Genomic DNA, 16,742 nt, shown 5'->3' on the forward strand with positions numbered 1-16,742 from the left:
ATCTAGAATGATACTGAGAAAAAGGGCAATGTTGAAATTGATTTCAAACAGAGAATGTGCCATCCTAATCATATGGATCTACCCTAAAGGCTACAACACATTAATCTCAGACATACCCTAAAACCTAAGCAATTAAGAAAATGTATTTATTTCAGAGCTTGTCATGCGTTTACAGTTCAGTACTATCATTATTGCCATTATAGCTTTGACCTTTGACCTGCGTAGTGTCCTGCCAACAAGATGGTGGGCATGGAAACTCACGGTTCTCAGCCTTTGCTGGCGGTGTGACAGGGTAGTGCTCCAGCGAGTCACTGCTGCCATCGAAGAGCACGTAGTCGAAGTTGATGATGAACATCATCACCACGCCATCCTCGTTCTTCACCGGGATAATGTGTGTGTTGCACAGAAAATCGGAACCTAGTGGAAAAAGAGGGATGAGAGAGAGAGAGATAGATAGATGAATAAATAAATAAATAAAATGTCACATTTTTTTCCGGCTGCAGCTTATTCTTTTCATCCTTGGATTATCTCTCTCATATGCTTAAACTGCTTTTGCACAAATAGAAGCCCATCTTGTCTGTGGAATGTGGGCAGCATGGGGCCGCTCTGTGCACAAGTGAGTGGCGAGTCGGAACACAGTGTCCGTGTAATGGGAGAGGCAGAACAAGAAGCCCAAAACAACACGGTAGCATTTACAGTGTCAGGCCCGCAGTGGTCAGCAGACCCTCAGCGCCACTCCAGGAGGCATTTAGCGTTGAAAAGCCCATTCAAGTAGACAGCAGGGCTCATGTGTGTGTGGGGATGTGTGTGTGGGTTGGTGGTGGGGGCGGGGGCTCAGTCAGTTTGAATGAGAGGGTGGTGTGTGGATAGGTGATGAGAGTAATACAGCAGACCTGGACCCTCTCAGCGCCAGCTCCACCTCCCCTGTGTCTGTTTTCTCCGTCCCTCATCCTCCAGACCCCCACCCCCCCCTCCTCCTCCTCCTCCTCCCCTTGTGAGCGCCCAACGCGGTGCAGCCTCCGCATGTGGCCTGCCCAGACACGTGGGGGCCCCGGGGCTTAGCTGGACATGCACCGGGCAGACAGGACGAGGGTAAGAACACAATGATTTCAGCCACTGCCCCTCTGCTCGTGAGCCTCGGGGATGCCAGCACTGCCCTCCCTCTCCTCTCTATACTCCCCTCTCCTCTCCCCATGTCCCTATCTCCCTCTCAGACCAATCCATCCCTCATTGGTGATCCGATGAGCTGCCTCCCAAAGCCCCTTTAGTGGTTGGCTGAATCCATTAGCAAAAAACCCTCTTGTCTTGTGCACATGATGAAGTGATAGCTGGTGCTCAAAGGATTAGTTGGGAATATTTGGGTGTCTGGACCACAAAAGGTTCACTTTTCTTTATCTGTCCGCTGAAGCCACGGGCCAGCTACAGTATAGCAAACATACATTAAGCCAGTCCGCAGTAGGCATGAAAGGGATTTATTTTTAGATGAAAGGGAAGGCGACACTTGAGTGCTTTACATAATTGTACTGTAATGAGGGTAATAAGTTAATAAGCAGTGTATTGTGTTTTATGGTGCAGGAAGACGTATGGTTTAGCTGAGGTCATTTGCATTAAGATGGTCAGTTTTAAACCTGCTACATTGTTGTGGTGATATATAGCTGACATCACCATCAGTGTCTATGAGTGCTGGCTTTTTTATTTTAACCATATAGCTTTTAAAACAAAGGCAGATCTATAGGGTTAAAGGAAGGGTTAATCACACAATCTCTGTATGCCCATGGGAAGGTAGATACAGTACTTGTTAGAAGGAATAGACCATGACATACCTAGAGATTGCTATATCAATATCACACATTCAATTGTTCAGCTTAATAATTGGTTTACACACCTTTTAGCAAGCCATGTATATCTACTGTAGAGAAATAATACACCAAGAATACATACTGTAGTATGCCAAGAGTTTCTTGTCTTATGTAGTTTTCTTGAGACAAATTATGAAAAGGAGGCAGTTTTAAGGTCTGCTTCTCTGTGGTCTTCTATGTTTTCACATTAAAATGTATTAGCAGTCTAACTGTAACATTTCAAATAGGCATTAGTGCGGAAATAACTCAAGTTAGTAAGGACAGCTATTTTTTGGAAGGTCGTATTGTGGATTTTGCCTCATAATCCACCCCGGAAATGTCAAGGACTGATAGGCCTTAAAATAAGTGAGGTACATAGGGGAATTATATTTTGAGCTATGTGGCAATTATTCATCGTTCTATGGACATTTTATTTGAAAAGCTGAGAGAAATACAGTTTCCATAAATCTAAAGGGCACATAAAGAGAAAATGATGTATTCATTCTATATGTGGCTGTGCCAACCTTATAATGAACATTACTAAATACTGTTGTAAAGTCAGCTGCCTCAGATGAACCCTTAAACTGCTGTTCCATGTGACTAGTAAAGCAAATTTGATCCCTTTTGATGAATGCATTTTCTTTACCTGAACCCGACCCTGAAAGCATGTCAGTAATGAGACAGGATTTTACATTTTATAGAAAGAATTACATGATAGACATTAAATGGTTTATCTTAGAATAAAATGTAATCCTTGAACACTCACAAAGGTAAGCTTTATGCTACTGTGTTGTTAATGCAGCTAATTGAAATGCGCTTTTAAATGAAATACTTGCTATCTGATCCAAACAATAACAGCAAGTGGTCTAACATATTTTGTTGTCTACATTTTTTGTGCTAGACTGTAGTATAGATTAATATGTTTTTTTGTTTTTTTAACTTGCATAAAACACTGTCCTGTGTCATATATACAATGCGGGTAATACACAGGAAATTACTGTATTAGAATTGAATGTCAGTCAAGGTAAAAAATGTGATGCTGATTGATGTGATGATTTCACACTAGCAGGGAATTCATTTGGAGGCTGGTTTGTAGCTCTAATGTGCTTAACATTTTTGCCATTTTGTAAATCTGAGAATCTGAGTCAGACTTTACACCCCTATAACATATCCTTTCTGGCCTGACTATATAAATGTGAATACATTTGAGTCAGTCAGCACACATTTTATTTTTTTCCCCAGTCTCTTGTCAGACTGTACCTTTCTTAACACTGGACAGTGAGCCACAGGTAAAATTGTAAGCTCTCTGCTGATTGATTTATTAGACTGATTAATCAGAGGGTGCACTTCCTTGACTTCATCATTGGTCGTGTTTTTTTTTTTTTAAACTTCAACACAGGCCTTTCCCAGATGAGCATGTCTAACCTTGTTATAAACGGCAGTATGCAACACTGCTTCACACACACAGTGTTCCTCTAAGGGCCTTGTGTATCTATCAACTACAATCACAATAATGGTACAGGAAAATCTATGTCCATGACATGAGGGGTCAATACATGTATTTACAACTCCCAGCAGATGCTTCCCTTCACAACACTACGGCTTCAGCTTTACATCACTGTCTGTGCAAATTGGATTGGATCATTAGTCTGAAAAGCTGGAGCAAGCAATGCACACCAGACCATCTGATGCATGCCTTTTCTAAACTAGCACACTGGTTACTCTATACCTTTATACTAGTATACTACAGTATACTACAGTATACTATACTATACTATACTATACTACATTATATTATACTATACTATACTATACTATACTATACTATACTATATTATACTATACTATACTATACTTTACTATACTATCCTATACTATACTACATTATACTATATACTATACTATACTATACTATACTATGCTACACTATGCTATACCTCATTATACTATATACTATACTATGCTATACTACATTATACTATACTATACTATACTATACTATACTATACTATACTATACTAAGTGAGCACATGCACAGTTATTTTCAGGGATTTACTGCAACATAACATTTGTTATGGAAAGAGTGTCCTCCAGGTATGTTTCAGACAGCATAAGGGTGAATCAATCTGAAGCGGCAAGATATAAACAGAGGCCACAGGGACCTTGTTGATAACCTCTCCAGCATCCATAATGCAGTGCAAAGGTACACAGGCAAGCATTGCAACAACTGCAATCCACTGATTCATATAAAAGGAACCTGAAATCCTAACTCTGACCCTGAAGCTTAAACTTCACTAATACTCTAAGCTGCGTTCTCCAACTTTAATTATCCGATCACAGAAATCATTTTCAAAATCTGGACGAAGCACTGATGTATCTGCTCATGAGCTGCCCATGCAAGAATGATTTTGAGGATGGATTTTACAGTGAGTGTTCTTGCCTTATTGGGGCTGTTAGCAAGTCATGGCACACCAACAGCACACCAATGATGAGAATTAAGAATACAAACTCAAGCCCACTCAGCACATTCAACTACATAAACAGTCGCTGGCTAAATACGGAGATGACTTGTTAAATGAAAATAAACTACAGAAACACGCAGTCACACACACACACACACACACACACAGAGACACACACACTCACACAGACAGACAGACACAGACACACACACACACACACACACACACACACACACACACACACACACACACACACACACACACACACACACTCTTGTTGTCAGGAGTGGACTCTTTTTGTCTGTGTTTCTCCCCCTTTCCGCCAAGAACTCCCTTTATCTCTTCATGTGGCCTGTCCTTTGAAAAGGGAGGCTTGCGTGTGTTTTCCCCCTCGAGGCGGGGTACCTGATGTGCGGCGAGCGGGCAGATCAAACAGATCCCCCGTACAGCCAATGCAAATGCATTCTGCCAGCCTACACACACACACACACACACACACACACACACACACACACACACACACACACACACACACACACACACACACACACACACTCCCCTGGCTTGTGGACGCACATTTTGCAACGTTCACAGGGCCTCCCTCCCCTGAGCCGGCTCATGCGGCCAGCCTGTCAGCTGCATTCATTAGCAGTGCACTCGCTGTCTGACTATATATAACTAGCTCCTGTTGGAGCGCATTAGCTATGTCAGCCTATAATAGGGGTGGCTGGCTGACTGCTTGGGGAGTAAAAAAAACAGGGGTCGTCTAATTTGATCAAGATGTATTTGTGGAGTTGATAGATGGGACATTTTTTGGGGGGGAAAAGTGCACTTCAGGTTAAGTTTTCCCTACTGCTTTATAAAAGAGCACCTCAGCGACTTGGTCGGTGCTGGGTTGTTAGACTGGACAGAGATTTCTGAATAGCATGTGATTCAGTAGTTTTGGAATGGCAAAGGATCCACACATACAGTAAGTCAGTGGAGGAAGAATTTTGTTCACCTTCAGGTGCCCTAGAAAATTGTGTTGTGCTGTCCTCACAAAGTTCCACTGTCATACGTACTGGGACAGGCAGCACTTATCCATAAAATTGTCATGGCTAGCGAAGACCAAAGGGTAAATACAGCACTACAATTTCTTTCCAGAAATGAGCTATGCACCTGGGTAAGTATAGATTATTTGCGAAACTGCAGTTGGACGCTCCCCTCTCCCATCTTTGTTTAGCTTCCAGAAAATGGGCGTAATCTCCAATTTAGAAGTAAAGCCTGCTGAATACAATAAGCCCAACTTGATCATTCATTAATTTGTTAGCTGTGGCGAGCGCGATTCCCTCTCACCTGCTGAGTGGCTCTGGCAGACCATTTCTGAAAAGCCATTACCTCAGGCGTGAGGGGAGCCGTGTGGCTTACTGGCAGATAATGCAGCGGAAGCCTGTTTGGGCAATTACCTCAGCACAGCAGATGGAAAAACAATAGCATCCTAAAGAGGTTAGCTATGGGGCGACCACTCATCCTGACTCATGCTGAATGTCACCTCTCCTCAAGTAAGAAGCGTGAGGAAACAACTTCCCTCGGAAACATAACGCACGGAGACAATGTGGCCGAGGAGGAATTTATCGAAGTTATTCACCACCACCATGTGCCTTCTTCTCCGCAACATGAGGAGAATTTCTCCAAATGGAAAATTAGATATCACACTGGTCTTTACAAGAAGTAAGACAGAAAGTGGAATACAGAAAGATGCTGGGACATTGTCTACTTTTTCAAAGAAATCAGGAGCTGAAATCATGGCAGACAAGAGGTTCATTTTCACCCTTTGATAGTCATTAGAAATGATTGTTGAGGCAGGCAGGTTTCAACATGCTGATTGAAGAGAATTCATGGCTTGATTCTCTGCCAACAGGGACCGTGGGGCCAGACTGGTGCCAAGTGAACAAAGTGTCTAGATCTTGACACTGACCAATCAATCCTGGAATTTATTAGCACTATGCTATTTAAGGAAACTTTGATCGAATGCAGAGGGATAAAATAGCTCAGAATCAATGGATATCACCACTACCATAGCTTCTTTCTTTCTGTGAGGGATGGAGAAGCTCTGGCTCAATGTCCTCTCATTCTTTCTTTTCTTTCCTTCTTTTCAATTTCCTTTTTCTTTCTTTCTTTCTCTGCAATTCATTCAAATAAATAAATAAATAAATAAATAAATAAAAAAAACCACATGTCTTCTGTTCATCTGAAGCAGGCTTCATCTTTCACAGTCCTTTAATTATATGTGTGTGTGTTTACTCGACTTAATACCTTCTCCATGTCTGTATATTACATGCCTGTGAGGTGGCTGTGGAAATAGTCTCAACACAACAGATAACTCCTCTTCTGACAAGACTTGCCATTTCAGCTGAAGGGCTATATTTACACTGCCATATTGGAAGACACTAATGGTAACACTGATCCTGAGAGAAGAAGCATTCTTGACAATTTTGGTCCAAAAGCTAGCAAAATCTGCCACTTCTAGTCCAGTCCTAAGTTGTGTCATTGTGATTATGTCTGTTCCCTAAGTGGGAGTCTAGAAATCACAAAGACTCTATCAAGCATACATAACATGCTATGTACATAAATATACCCATCATTACACACCAAGGATGTTTGTTTAAATACTTACTGTTGTGCAATAATGAGCTAAAATGGAGTCATATGTGTACATGTGTACAGACACAAGGAAACTCTGCTGACGCTGTTGTTCTACTCCCCCGAATAGCGGCTGCTGTGTTGGCACCAGTGCCCCGTGTTTGTGATGAAGAAAAGATGAATTTGGCATGATTCATGCAACCATACGCACCAAAAATAAACCTCACTCTGAGCAATAAACTAGGCCAGCATTTTCATAGGTTACCATGCGTGAGCAGCGCCGTATGATTAAGCATCGAAACCTCGTAAGGGGCCAAAAAGTAATTTCTTTTTTGAAAGCCGCTGGTGTCAGCGCATTTTAAATTAGGGGGCATTCATCATGCTAAGTCACGTGTGCTCAATCATCCACTCATTTCAATAACCTGGTTATTAAGGACTTGCACTCCCTCTACAACATCAGGCTTCCCTTCCACATACTCCCAGGTGTATCTTAAATAGCTATACAGCACTCTTCATTTGGTGAAATGTCCTCCCCCTGTCCATTTAAATAATGAACATTTAGTGTATTGATGTAGGCAGATTTCATCAGGCACTGACACCCACGTCATAGTACGTCACAGTAGAGTAGCATTATAATAAGCAATGAATTCACATTTATTTACAAGAGTTAAGAGAATTGTGTTACACATTTTAGATGAACTGCTCTTAAAAGAGTGAATCATGTTTACTATGACTGTTCAAAGCCTTTTGTATACCTGCAGAATCAGAGCTTATTTGAATATGTCAGCTATGTAATTAGAGACACGAGTCGGTCAAATTAGTTTGGTCCAGTTGAAATTACAGTCCTCCTGATGTGATGTTGGCAAACTAATTTAATTAAGTCTTAATTTTGTTTGTGTGAATATGCAATGAAATGTTCTACTGCAAATTTTCAAAGCCCTGCTGCTATTCCTTTCAAGTCTGACTAAGAGTTTAACAACCCCAACCCCCCCAAAAATAAACCCAGCATTAAAGCAAATATATCTATTTTTAAAAGCAAAATAGACATTTATTATATCTCTATATACTATGCAGAAGGACTATTTCAGACCATTACAGCAGCTGTGAGTTCTCGTGTGCCCATCAAAAGGTGTTTTGGGCCGATACATTTTCCGGGAAATGTCTCTCTAGGAGCTCATTTCACCAGTACGGGTGCACTTTGCAAGCCCTATCTCTGCATCACACACACACACTCTCTCTCTCTCTCTCTCTCTCTCACACACACACACACACACACACACACACACACACACACACACACACACACACACACACACGAGGGGAGAGAAGCAGAGGATGCCAGACAAGGCCCTTCACTTCACTCTCCTACCTGTCTCTCAGCAGACGTTAAATTTGGGCCACACGGGAATGCAAATGGTATTGATCAAAACATTTTTCTACCTGACTGCACTTCCTCTTGGGGAAGCCTTTTTTTAATATCGCACACATCCATCAGCCGAGAGAGATAGCTCTTTGTCTGCCGGACTTCATCGGAGCGAACAAACACTCAGTCCGGCTGGCGGCTGAAGGACATCTGTCTTTAGTGAGCAGATAAGGACAGGGCCGATCCTCCGTATCATTGAAAGGTTACGCAGTCAATCATTCTCCCGCCCCGTTTTGGATTTGGACAAGGGGAAACGAGCGGACCCCTCTCAGCCAGAACGTCCCTGACTCAGCAGCTTTGGGAGGTAGCCCTGCTCCTCACCCATAAATTGAAGGTGCATGAAGGTCAGTTCGCATTTCAAGATGATGGAAATTTTCATTCGATTCCATTTCCACCATCAATAATTAAGGCACACACTTCTCATTTAAGACATCCAGCGGTGTCCGTCTACAGCTGAGGAGGTATTTCCCAGGTGCTCGTTTCTCAAGGCCACCTCCAGGATCTCTGCACTTTCAAAACATGACCGGAGGTAATAACTTGGCCATACAAACAAAAATAGTGACTTCTGTCTTTTCATTCAATTGAGGCATGTACTCTGAATTTGCACACCTGACAGACAAATAAATCTCTTTCAGATCAAATGTAAGAACACTGTAACTAGGAAAGTCATCTGTGTTCGAAGTACTAAGATGTCTTCAGGTTTAAAAAAGGGTAGGCCCTATAGCTAATTGCAGTTGCTCTGCAGGGTAACAAGATAGTACCACTGTAAGAGGTAGTTAATCACATAGCCTCCCTTACCTCACAACACACACCCAAAGAAATCTGATCACTCTAATCACTTTAGGACATTTTGCTGTTTAACTGCGTTAAAGCGCCACAGCTTATCTCACATTGGGCCAATGATGCTCCACGTTTTGGACATATCTCAGTGACCACATCTTTATGTACTCTTCAATCAGCCTCATCTAAAAAGCAAAATGCACTTCCTGTGGGTGAAAGGGAAGTTAATTAAATGAACCCAAAGATGGAGACGGAGCCATTGGTGTCAGTAAGTGTGAAACAAGTTTAGGCATGCGGTCATCTAGGCCTGTTTGCTCTCATCACGGATATCATTATGCGCCGGCCAATGCATTAGTGTAATATGTGTTAGGTCCCTGTCTCTGGCTAAGCATTATGGAAATAAATGAAACCTAGGAAGTGACAGAGCAATCTGTTTGGGTAGGAAACAATCAAAATCCATCGGTTCCCTAGGGACAGGTGCTGAAATGTAGACCAACGCTAACAAAAAAACCAAAACATAACATAATCTCTGAGGAGAGAGGCTCTTCCATTTGTTTGGTGAGATGCCTATTGATTTAGTTGCCCCTCACCCTCCCGAACAGATCTGAGGTGCAGTCAAATTCGGCAAACATTGGCGAACATTTGTGGTGAACATGTTTTCTCTGAACAGTTCAATTTGAACGGTTTGGTGTCAATATTCCATTGTAACGGTAACTGCATTGTTGCCTTCGTAAAGCTCACGTCCAGCTCTACTGTATGTTCACGAAGAACTACCTCCTCAGACTGTTTGTGAGTGTTTGCAAATGTTCGTCAAAAACTCAAGGCAAACAGAAACCTGTTTGCAAACGTTCGCTTATGATTGCGAATTTGAACGCACCTCAGGTTTCATTATGAAATTATTGCCACTAGCCCTGGAAATACTATATGGGAATTTAGATACTTGATGTTTTGAGTTGCACCTATGGCCTGACATAGTGATCAAAAGTAATTTAAGGTGAATCAATCATGCTTTTACATATATTCATGATGATTAATCTTCAATAATATCAATGCATGTAATTTAGCACATACTATAAGTGCATTTATATACTGCTCAAAAAAAGTAAGGGAACACTTACAGTTTTCCACAATTGTTAAAACACATTTTTTGAAACCTTCCACCCTTTTCTCCATTCTCAAACTACATTCACAGAATGTCTGACAGTTTTACTGAGAACCAAACAGTGTCAGAGTACCGATCCAGTGTATGATTGAAGTGTTCCCTTAATTTTTGAGCAGTATATTTGCATGGTACTGTTGACTTGTCAGTGCTTGTGTTAGGAAAAGGAGAAGGCCTCATGTGCACCTACTGCAGCACAGAACACTGCTCTTAAAACTAGCAGCCACACGGTATATAAAGAATGAATACTGTATGCCATACAGTACATTCAAAATAATATAATTTCATCTGTCTGATACAAATTCCACAAATGCACTGAGGTTAAATTGTTAGAAGGATAAACCTTAAATCGTCAAATGTTTGCTTTGCAAAAAAGTATTATAATATGGACAAAAAGGTTCTGTATGCTAGGCCAGTTGCATAACCACGAATCAGATTTAGACTGCTGCTTTGGACTGTTCTGTTCTGTCTGTCACAGTGCATCCAGAGGACGACGGGATGGAGTGAGCCACGGTAAGCAAACCCTGGCAAAACAGAAGCGGTGTAGACATCGGACAGAAGGGTAACCAAGGAGTTCCATTACCACCTTGATTGAATGAATCATTAAATAGGAAAGAGCATTTCCAATCAACAACATCCACAATAGTGATCCTATTCAAATGTTTAAGGTAGACATTTGAATAAAAAAGAGTGTTCAGAAAAACATGGAGAAAACAAAATGGTTAATCAAAGACTAAACAGACAGTCTTACTGGAATCACAGAGAGGGAGATAAGTGTTTCCTCTAGTATTTCCTTAGTAGCGGGGACAGGCTGGCCTGGCATGCAACCTCTAGCCATCTTTGCCTCAGTAGCAAAGGTAGTAACCTTGTTTAGTTTGTTTAATTTCTATTTTCTTTAATTATTTTGTATTTTTTTAATAACTGTAAGGCTCAGTCATAAGGCTGTTTTGACCTTTAAAAAGAATAACAGGGATTCTGGGAGTTTATCCTTGGGTCAATTTGTGAAATTCTGGTTTCTAAACACCATTTTAACGTAGTTTGAGAGGGACAGAAACGCTAAAGACAGGCCTGTCTTCTGTCTGACTCACATGAACATTCCCCATGCATTATTATGACCGCCGCGCAGCGAAGCGGTGGTCATATAGGTTTAGTCAGATTTTTTTTTTTTCTTTTTTGCATGTCCAAATTTTCGTCAAGGATTCCCGGGACACTGAAAGACCGGGGTACACAAAACTTGGTGGGCATGTAACCCCACATGGTGGGCATGCAACCCCGCATTGAACCATTGCTTTTCGTTTTGATCAGTAGCCCCCCCACTGGACTGGACCCCCCGAAAGGAGTGTAGGGCAGACACAGTTTTCTGTGAATATCTAGAGAAACGTAAGGCCTAGGATGACCAATTTTTGCGTATGTTTGCCTCCAGGGGTCATGTAAACCCATTCCATATGCACACATGTGCATAAACAGATACACACGCACACACATACATTCACAGTAATCCTACGTATGACACATACTCACACGGTAGACATATATATGCATGCATGCACATGCACACACAAAGGCACATAAACAGGCAAACACACAAGCACATGCACATGCACGCACACACACCCACACACACATAAACATCAACATGTGCACACACACATGCACACAATTCAAGAATTTCTCAGAATTATGAACAGGCAAGATGGGGGTGGGGTTGTATAAAATGTATATTACATGTGAAATCTATGAACTAATCATGTTTTGGTACTTGTTGTCTAGCAGATACCAGTGAGAATTGAGTGTGCATAATGCAATACAGTGAGACAGTTAGAATCATATATGCCTTTCAGCGTGACTTATTTTTGTGGAAAACATGTGCTGGACTGGGCGGCGGTCATATTTTGTACCGCTCTACGGTACATCTAGTTATTCCTCACTTCACTGCTTAACTTAATGAAAAATATATACTGACACCGCTACAGCTACTTAACTCACTTTGACAATGGAGAGAGTGTTTAGCCTACTTGGTTTCTGATAGAAATGACATTTTACATCTGAAAATGTTTGCAGAAACACAACTACAGACTTTGTTTTGCTGAATGGAGCTGCAAAAAATCAATTAATCTCCCTTCTTTGCTTTGGTTATAGCCCATGATCCACAATACCTGTAGGCTATCACAGCGAGTGCTCATTCTTTCCCCAAACTGTGTATCGCTGCCACATTTGCTACAATGCCATCATTCTATTCTTCAATATAAGCCTCAAGTCGATCTCCTATACATTTTGCCTGCCTATCATAGTTCTGCATGTCAAATGTAATGTGCAACAGCCTGTGATTTCTATTTGAATAGACTAGACAGGCTAATTTATGACATCCCTATGAATGCATTATTTATGTTGTAGGAAACATGAAAGAAATGAATGACAGACAGCTTTATGCACACATTCTTCATGTCAACTAGAAGAGCACTCAGAGACCAAGTTTTACATTTGCCCTCATTGTGATAAAATACCCTTTAGATGTGGATGCAATGGTTTCCTCCTAGAGAAAACACAGGACGTGGTGAAGACAAAACAGTGGCACCATCAGGCCTCTCTGAATCATCCCCCTCCCAACTCTGGTGGGCATGCCGGTGATGCAATCTGACAGGGTTGTGGTTGCAGGGGGTGGGTGAAAGGAGGCTTTTTCCACACAACAGTACGTAGCCGCAACCAATTGGATTGGGGGAGATCTAGGGGTGGGGCTGGACAAGGCTGGGGAGGAGAGAGGCCCAGCTAGCCCTTTGTTTGTGCTGGGCCGGCCATGTGGCTTTCTCTCGCCTCAGTGAAGCGCCAGCGAGCCAGACGCCATGGCCTACATTCATTTTTAAACATGGTCAATGCCAGTCACCATTGGAAAACCACAAGCTTGTCTTGTGACAAGGGCAACACTTCCGCTGGGTGCAACTATTTAAACTGGTGCAATTATTTAAACAAATGCACAATTTTGAAACAAGGACTTCTTTCAGTATTAGGAAGGTCACTTCAACTCATGATCTTCAATTGATATTATTTATCTAACTTTATAACTTAGTAGAAAACAGTGTTATAACACTAATAAGAAAATCAATATCTTTATGCTAAAATTCTGCCAATTCTGCTCACTTTTATGAGAGTTATGGTAGACATATTACAAATCAATTAATTAATTAATACTTCCTCTAAAAGAATCTTCAGGAATCTTCATGAAGAATCTCATCTTACTTTAAAATAATCTCTCTGTCTCACAAACCATAATATTGAATCCCAAGATAGTCATTTTGAGATGTCTTCACCAACATCAGCCAAGACGAATAACAGGGTTAATTGTGTGCCCACAGCATGGCCTGTGCTAATGGTTATGGACATCGCGCTGCCTGGCTAATGCAACACTGTGAAATGGGTGACCATGCGTTTAGCCCTCATTAATAACACCTCCCCAGTCTAACGAGGGACACCCAGGTGCTCAATGTGAGAGCAAGTTGAACAGAAAGATTTTTCTCTTTTTCAGAGATGATAGACAAATCTTAGGGTCAACATTTCAGGAAATGGCAGAAATAATTGGCCATGATAGGATAGAAGAGGAAAACAGTGAATAAATGGGCTGCGCTGCAGGCAAAACAGAGAAGGGTCAGAAAAGATGTGAAACGTAGGAAAGCAACGCTGCTATCTGCCACTCAAACTGGACTGTAATTTCCACCACACGGGTATGTGCGAGCAATTCAAGGTTATTCATTATGCATAATTTTTACAGCTAATTGATTGATTTTTTTTTATAATTGTAACTCACAGCCATGCTTTGCCTCTCATTAAGCTCTAATTGTGGACAAGTCCATCACCTAGGGCTCATCAACACTCAATGTACAGACTCCTTACAATTCACACTTTGTTTAGCTTGTCTTTTTTATATTCAGAAGTTCATTTGAACTCAATTTGCACCAAGACAGCAAAATACATAATGTCATGAGGAATACTGGATAAGTCTTGAATTAGTCAGTATTCAAGTTCTGTAATACTGCAACACCACAAAAGCTTGGGAAGCATCTCAGTAGTATGGAGTAGTGTAGTATAGGAAGCATCTTAGTAGTATGGAGTAGTGTAGTATGGGAAGCATCTCAGTAGTATGGAATAGTGTAGTGTAGGAAGCATCTCAGTATAAGTGGGTCATACACTTGAAGAAATGCTATGCTTTGTTGATGGGTTGGGTGTAATTTGGAGGCAAAATACTGGCCACAGTGATGGCATGAATATTGGCACAGATTTGGGCTGCAGCAGATGGGAAACTTGTGATAGGCTTATAAAGGCTTGCTGGTGTTATTTGTTAAATTTGAGGCATATCTTGATGCTCTGGACAGGAATGTGCTGAGCGTCTGCGATGAGCAATCTCCTCTCTTCTCCCCAGCCCCCCCACCCCCTCCTCCACACCATTATTCAACTTCTCCCTGCATATTGCACATCTCCTGATCATGTAAAACCTGCATGATGAAACTCATTCCAAACCGGGGCTTTCATCCGACAAATCTGCCGCGGAGAACATTTCCTGTGCCCTGTCGGATCCAGGCAATCGCTCCGCGGCGCGCCATATAGGCAGATGCTTGGCCTGGCCTCGCCCTGGCAACCTGAGTCCCCCAAATTAAACCTGATATTTTTTTTTAAATTTTATTTTAGACGCTCGTTACTCTGATGGGCTGACGTCACTGTCATACAGGGCCGAACCTGGGCTGAGTCGCAGGGCTGTGGCGGGCGCGTGGGTAACCGGAGAGGTGGATGGGTGGGGTGTGGGGGTATTGGGATGAATAATGCATGCTCGTTTTCAGAGGCAGTCGTCTGGATCGCACGCAGCAGCACACACACACCTCACGAGTCACCCTCAGCGGCCCTCGCGTTGACCAACAGCCGGGGAGCCCTCTCCCAGGGGAGAAGGAGGAAAACAGAGGGGGGGGGGGGGGGGGGTGTCGGGGTTGTGTGACGGGGGCTCCACCTGTGAAACCCAGCACCGCACACACGCCACATGTTCCAGCTCTGTCCGCACCTCTCTCCTCCTGTTAAAAGCCCATTATCCGTTTAACTCGAGCATGCAGCTCGGTGTCAGCTTGCTTTTGTCGGACACATTATGTTACAAAGTATTATTACATCCCACCGGACGAGCTACTTTTACAAGGTCTGTCGAAAGCAAAGTATTTACCTCATTAACGGCAGAGCCGCCCCTCATGGAAGCCGGGTGTGGGAATTAATGATGCGGCGCTACGGTTTCGGAGCGCCGTCGCCGCGGCCTACGGGAGTGGTGGCGGGGGGTGTGGCGAGGACGGAAGGGGTGGAGGGCCCTGGCGGTTTTGTGTGTGGCTGTGGGTCTTCATCATCCCGGATTTCTTTCATTTTCTAAGCATACGCGTAAGCCGCTTAGCATTGCCGCTTCAGTAAAGCAAATAAGCCAGGGAGGTATGGCGGCTGCTACTGCTGAGGCTGCTACTGCTGAGACTGCTGCTGCTGCTGCTGCTGCTGCTGTTGCCGAGCTGCCATAGTCGTAGCTCAGGCCGACTGACACCCCAGTTCAAGTCTTGGCTCTGTTCAATGCTATGAAGAAACACGAGAAGAAGTGAATTCAATTGACCCTGTGGATGTTCGATGGGAGCTGGAGAGGCTATAAAGTGCCTCTGTCAAGTCGCTGCATTGACTCTCCTTTTTCGCCTCGCCAACCTACAGCATAATTTACACGTGGCATCGCGCTGCTTGCTCAGATAGGCTGATTTGTAGCCGGGCCACAGGCTTTCTAGTGACAAGAAACGATCAGATCGATTTAAAGAAGTGCACATCCTCAGTCCCGGCGGCATGGGGGGGCTTTGGGGGGCCAGGCCCGTCCTGGAAGTCATCTATGCCCGCCCTGGACGAGCTTGGCTGCTCCAACTAACCCCAATCCCATAGATTGATTTTGAACACTTATTAAATGTAGGCCTATATTATACGTTTGTCAATCTAGCAAGTAGCAAATAAAACTTGTAAAATCTGTATTATTCCGTAGCTAATCAATCAGGAACATTAGGTAAGCCCATCACCTAAATGGAGAGGAGGTTACGTGGCGCAGTCTACTTCACTTCTGCACTAACCCCTGTCATCTGATGACAAATATAGCTTATTGGCTCGCAGGTAGGCTATATCTCATATCGTAGTTAGTAGAAGTAGGCCTAGTAGTTTCTGGGTTTGTTTGATAGCGTTAACCTTTACTGTTTTTTTCTTCTGACCTAGTCGGAGAACAGGGAGCTTGTTACCACTCCAGGGCCGAAGTTATCCGTAACTTCGGGGCTAACTCCCTAACACTCTATCTGAAAGTGGTTAGCAAATGAACGAGGATTTTGGTTTTATCTGCGGATTTATTTTTGCATTATTTTGAATATGACTAGCTCCAGTCTCAACAGCACATACTTTTTCCACACACATCTCAGTTCTAACAC

General features: G+C 42.7%; 1 protein-coding gene across 1 annotated transcript in view; it reads right to left on the reverse strand.

The window, feature by feature from the left end:
- The window catches only part of LOC121692603 (potassium voltage-gated channel subfamily H member 7-like), a 50,410-nt gene that overhangs the window by 28,177 nt on the left and 5,491 nt on the right, over positions 1-16,742 (reverse strand). The window contains exon 3 of the mRNA XM_042071331.1: positions 262-417. Within this exon, the coding sequence (XP_041927265.1) occupies positions 262-417 (156 nt within the window). The remainder of the gene's footprint in view (positions 1-261; positions 418-16,742) is intronic.

The sequence above is a fragment of the Alosa sapidissima genome, chromosome 2 (genome assembly GCF_018492685.1).
Source record: "Alosa sapidissima isolate fAloSap1 chromosome 2, fAloSap1.pri, whole genome shotgun sequence".
In the NCBI taxonomy this organism is placed as follows: domain Eukaryota; kingdom Metazoa; phylum Chordata; class Actinopteri; order Clupeiformes; family Clupeidae; genus Alosa; species Alosa sapidissima.